General features: G+C 38.9%; 1 protein-coding gene across 7 annotated transcripts in view; it reads left to right on the forward strand.

The window, feature by feature from the left end:
• The window catches only part of ERCC8 (ERCC excision repair 8, CSA ubiquitin ligase complex subunit), a 35643-nt gene extending 33899 nt beyond the window's left edge, over positions 1 to 1744 (forward strand). For all 7 annotated transcript variants that reach the window (XM_083356296.1, XM_083356297.1, XM_083356295.1 and 4 more), the window contains one exon: positions 168 to 1744. In XM_083356296.1, coding sequence (XP_083212422.1) covers positions 168 to 239 — 72 coding nt within the window. In that variant the 3' untranslated portion in view covers positions 240 to 1744. The remainder of the gene's footprint in view (positions 1 to 167) is intronic.
• Positions 1745 to 6200: the final 4456 nt, after the last annotated feature.

The following is a 6200-nucleotide window of genomic DNA, read 5'->3' on the forward strand; positions in this document are numbered from 1 at the left end:
CTTGGTCATAAACCTGTCTTTACCTATGTACAATTATTTCTGTAGAGCTATACAATAATATAGCAGAATTATTTCCAGTGCTGGCAGTTGTGGGAATTTATAGAGACAGAATCCATTCACAAGTTAATTTTCCATGACTGTAATCCCTTTTTTTATTATTTTTTTAGTTACCCTCTAAGCAGTGCTTAAATTCTGCATATGAAGACGCATGGAGCAGCAGTGATAGTGAGACTGGATGAATTCTTACATGACTGTTAACATAAACATGATAAATCACACCACGTTTTTTTAATGAAGGACATTGACTATCATGACCAGACACAGCTATGCCTTTCAGGTTCTTAACGTTAAGATTTCATGAATACTTTTCCTTTTTCTATTTTGTCTTTGATAAATTTTACCCAACCAACATATTTACATCTTCATTTACAATGAAGTAAGAAGGCATTTCTTTGTGTGTGTTGCTTTCTTCTGTAAAAATACAATGGACCTGCTCATGTTTTGTTCTTCAGTAGACCTCAGTTCCATTGATGCACATTCATATGACAAAATTTTTGTCTTAGGATTTCTTATACAGAGGTGCACTGTGTATATGTACTATTTTTATGGTTGGATATATAGAATATGAATAAAAGCTGAACATCTTTGTGTAAGACAAATAATGGATATTTCAGTTAATTATCAAATTAAGAATGACAAAAATTTATAAGAAATGGCTTATAGAAAAATGTAACTATTTGCCTCTGTCTTAATGGCAATCCAATAAATCTATTTGCTATTCAGTTCACATAACAGAATGTCTTCAGATACAAAAGATTCTAGGACCTAAACCTCTTAATCAAGTCAGATACTGTTGAAAAAAATTGACAAAAGTGCTTTTTTGCACTAGTATCTGACCATACATTGCACAGTTGCTGACATATAATAAAGCTGTTACCATTAGTTTTGTTCTCAATTGCATCAATGCAATCAATATCAAAAATTGGAGTCCTAGTGGACAGTGACTGAAATATGATCCAGCAGTGTGCTGCAGCTGCCAAAAAACCCAACACAGTTCTAGGCTGTATTAACAGAGGATTTAGATCAACGTGAAGTGTTAATACCACTCTATAATGCCTTGGTAAGACCACATTTGGAATGCTGCATCAAGTTTTGGTTGCTACAATGTAAAAAAGATGTTGAAACTCTAGAAAGAGTGCAAAGAAGAGCAACAAAGATGATTAGGGGATTGGGGGCTAAAACATATAAAGAACGGAATTGGGTATGTCTAGTTTAATGACAAGAAGAACTAGGGGTGGCATGGTAGTGGTGTTCCAATATCTTAGGGGCTGCCACAAAGAAGATGGGAGTCATGTGATTCTCCAAAACACCTGAGGGCAGGACAAGAAGCAACGGATGGAAACTAATCAAGAAGAAAAATAACCTAGAACTAAGGAGAAATTTCCTGAGCTGGAACAATTAATCAGTGGAATGTCTTTCATCCAGAAGTTGTGAATACTCCAATCCTGGAGGTTTTTAAGAAGAGATTGGACAACCATTTGTCGGAAATGGTATGGGGTTTACTGCCTGAGCAGGGGTTTGTACTAGAAGACCTCCAAGTCCCTTCCAACTCTGTTTTCTGTTAATTCTGTTAATATATAGCTTTCCAGATGCTATCAAACTACGGTATCCAAAGAAAGTAGAGTAAATATAGTAAAACATGTTTATTATTCAGAGCCTTGGTGGAGCAGTGGGCTAATGCCTCCTTAAGTAACACCAGCTGCCTGCAATTAGTGCAGGTTCGCATCCCACCAGGCTCAAGGTTGACTCAGCCTTCCATCCTTCCAAGGTAGGTAAAATGAAGACCCAGATTGTTGGGGGCAATTAAGCTGACTTTGTAATAATGCCGCTTGGGGGGGGGGCGCGAAAGCCCTAATAAGCAGGCATATACATAGAATGAAGGCTACTGCTAAGCTTGTAAGCCGCCCTGAGTCTTCGGAGAAGGGCGGGATATAAATGGATTTTTTTTAAAAAAATTCCTGAATGTATATCTTGGTTAACTATTTGTCAATGCTCCAAACATTGAATGTTTTTGCTCTGACATATAAGAGGCAGCCTTTTGCTTTAACTGTTTTGCTTTGAATCACTGAAGGGGTGGGAATGTTAACCCAGATGTTTTAATAAGATAAGGGATGGCACGCTTGGCTTCAGAAGGGAAGTGAAACTTCGTATGTTAAACTAATTGGAGAATGTAATTCATGACGTGTAATTAAGGGAGGGAATTGTGTATGATATGATACGTTCAGGGGAGGAGAATTCAGATTCTGGCATCCATGAGTGCCAATGTTTCGTTCTCATTATTATAGACTTCTTAGAAAAACAATGCCTGAATGTTCTTTGATCTGATTCCCTAATCGGAACCATGACACTATTATCTCTTAGTTGCTTTAACGACATATTCTGTAAGTTATTGTACTACTTTTAGATACAATGTTAGGTGCTATACACAAGGGGTCCCTAAACCCCAGGCCGCAGCCTACTACTGGGCCATGAGATTTTTTTTCAGCTGAGCTGTGGAAGCAGCAGGCGAGCACACATGCATCCCCACTTGCTTGAGCAGCAGGCGAGAACTGCATGCGCAGTCCATTTGCTTGAGCGGTGCGTGCGCTTGCACACTGCTCTCGCAAATGGAGCTGTGCACCCGTGCATTACAGCTGCTTGCACAGAACCATCCCCTTTCCCCTGCCAGTCTGCAAAGCCAGAAAGGTTGGGGAACTCTGCTATACACTGTTTGCATGTACAGCTCCCATAGTATCTAAAAGCTTAAATACGTTTCTGTCTTACAAAGTTCTCAGAGTATAGCATGTTTTAACATCAGCTGGTATGTTTCAGAACAAGGTTAAAATGCATGTCTCAGAGATAATTCCATGATTTCATATTGTCAGGACATGTTTTCCACCAGAAATTATACCGTGCAAAAGTGCTACTCAGGACTGCCAAAAGGAAAAAAATATCCCACTATCTGCTGGTGGGGCAAATGAGAGAGGCAGAGCTAGTATTTTCATTCATTTCCTTTACTAGAATTTGCTTGAATTAAATATGTAGTACACATTTTTGCTTGTTGGGGAAGAGGCTTCCTTATGTCAGAACTTGCAGAGAGTATGGGAGATGATCTTGACAGAGATAAGTAAGAACCATTGCCTGTAGAATACAATAAGACTTGCAAGTTTCTATCATTACAGTCAATCTCAAGTAATTTTAGCCTTCTTGTGGGTTGATTACTTGATCTGGTTTACCTAATGAGACTGACAGAACTACAAATACAGTATATATATTAAAACTAGGAAAATGGTTTAGTCACATATATAAAGGATAGGAATATTTTCAACTCACAATTTAAATTGCCTTGGACATGTTCCTACTGCTGGTATGAGACTTTCATTGACATGTTTCCCCAGTGAGATACATCCCTAAAGGTGGATGAACCAACCTGATTTGGTCAACAGTGTAGAACATGGAAGAGATCAGGGTACCATCAGGGCACATCTTTCTATCTCACAGTTAATCAAAACAAACACAGTGGAAACCTGTGTCAAAATTCTTTTCAAGATACTTGAAAAACTGCTTTGCAATGTTAGAAACAGTAGTCTCCCAATAAAATAGCCTTATTTTCAGTTCTTTCTCTACAGGAAATCTAAGAACGTGACAGTGCCTTTGAAGTAGACCAGGTCACGAAACAGACAATAGGGATTCCAGGATTGCTACTTCGTTATAATAGGGTATTAATAGCCTTATCTTGAACGCCTATCCAAGTTCCTGTTTGTCTCATCTAGTGCTAAACAAATCAAGGTTTTTTTTAAAAAAAACAAAAAAAAACCCTATTCCACACTTACTTCAGTCTATGGAGCAGACTAATTTTCCCAAGGAGCCACATGAAAAACAGACTGTGGCCTGGGGGCTGTAAAATGCCCAGGTGTTCTGTGGAGTATGCAAATCTCTTCTCCAAATGCAGTGTGTTCCTTCAAGTTCTTTAGAGCAGAACAGAAGTTCAGTTTAACACGTGACAAAAAAAGCATTCTCAGACATTATCCTGTTCAACATTTTAACTGGGTCATGGGTGAGGTTATGTGTGTAATTACCATCAATTGTTTTGGTTTAACATTAAACCAAATTCTAATCAGTTGTATCATGCAACTAGAGATAACAGAATTAACAGAATATTCCTTTTCCAGCAAAATAAAATTTCAGTTACATTCCATCAAAATGATTTTTTTAACAAGAGATTTGAAAAAGTGTGAATAAAGAGTAGGACTAATTAAAGCGATCTACCACTTTTTGAATTACTGAATTTAAATTTTGAATTTGAATACGGTTAAAGTATCTATGATCATACTGTTTTATTTTCCTTATAATGCCTTAATGGAGCAGTTGTGTGAGCAGAACCTGTATCTGGGGGGGGGGGGGGGGAAACGGCTTATCTGAGAAAAATGGGGAAACTTATAAATGGGAAGCCTCTTAGGAGTAACATGAAAGGCTGAAAAACCATGTTTGACATGTAAAGGTTTTCTGTCTGTAGAGTTTCTCTATATGCAAAGTACATTGGAAATTGCTGATAATTTATAATCTAATCTGCAACATAGTTGAATGAAGAATTAATTTGCAGAGAGGTGGATATGAGAAACTGCCAAAGCAAAAAAAATCAATTTTCAAAAACAAAATAAGCATATATGAAATAGTCACACAGGAAATTTGTCCTATTTCAGGCCAAATTCACACACATTAATTTTCAAGCTGTTTACTTTGGTTTTGTGGGTAACAACAGTAATACGTACAAAAGGGCTTGTATAAGAAAGAGGCCAAAACCAAAGCAGCACAGATCAACATACTCCAGTTATGGTACAAGGCACAGGTATTGTGAAAGCTACACAAAGTATTGTTCAGCTCTCTAGAGCAGGGGTCCCCAACCTTGGCCACTTTATGACTTGTGGACTTCAACTCCCAGAGTTCCTCAGCCAGCATGCCTGGCTGAGGAATTCTGGCAGTTGACGTCCACAAGTCATAAAGTGGCCAAGGTTGGGGACCCCTGCTCTAGAATATGCAGTGAATTCTCAAGACTGGTGGCCATTCAAGACTGGGATGTCCATCGTCTGATTCTTGGTGCAACTGCTTCAGATGGCTACTGGTAGAATCTCTCAGGTAATTAACAAGAATGGAATTAGTTGTATTTATATTCATTGGAGAGGCAGGGATTACAAGAGAGTACACAAATGGCAAATGAAAGCAATGAACTGGTGCCAGCAACCATGAGCACACTACACAAACAGCCCAGTGTATTCCCCATTGTATGACTGCTTACTGTCTGGTAACTCCTTCCTCTAATCTGCTCTGCAAGGAGAGGGAAATTGCTTACAGAAATCACTTGGGAATCTTGCCTCTATGGGCACTGGTGTTGCATTGCTAGAAATCCTGTTAGTGTGCAGGCAGAGTTCCTGCAATATGGCCATGCTGGCAGTTTGGGCCCATTCATTCAGTAATCCTCAGCAAGTCTTCCTGGAATTTGCCAAACAGCACCACTTCATTCCAGGCCAAATTCTGAGCAGGTCTGCCATTTGGAACATCCTGAGATCAAACTGGCCCTGACCCTGATGGCCTCCTTAAAATGCTGAAAGAGTGATGAGCTCCAGGTTGGAGGTTGGGAGGTTAGATGGCTTGGTGAGTGGCTTCTGTTTATTGTCTTGTTGGATTCAACCTCGGTGACTGTTGTTTTTTTTAAATTTCATTACTCTTTTTTAATGTGTTGTTAGCTTCCCAGGGTCACATTTATGAGAAGGACAGCCATATAATTGATTTAATAAGTAAGTAGTTGTTAGCTGTGAAGTGGTGTCCGACCCATCGTGACCCTATGGACAACATTCATTTAGTGATTGTTCAAAGTTACAATGACATTGAAAAATTTGACCTTTGACCATTTTTCACATGACCGTTGCAGCAACCCTATGAAAATCCATATGCTTGGCAACTGACGTGTATTTATGATGGTTGTGGTGTCCTGGAGTCATGTGATCACCTTTTACAACCTTCTGTCAAGCATAGGCAATGGATAAGCTAGATTCACTTAACCATGTTACTAGCTTAACTGCAGTGATTCACTTAACAACTATACCAAGAAAGGTCACAAAATTGTGCAAAACTCACTTAACAACATATACGGAGCAGGTTCC

This window comes from Vipera ursinii (assembly GCF_947247035.1).
Source record: "Vipera ursinii genome assembly, chromosome: 2".
Lineage (NCBI taxonomy): Eukaryota > Metazoa > Chordata > Lepidosauria > Squamata > Viperidae > Vipera > Vipera ursinii.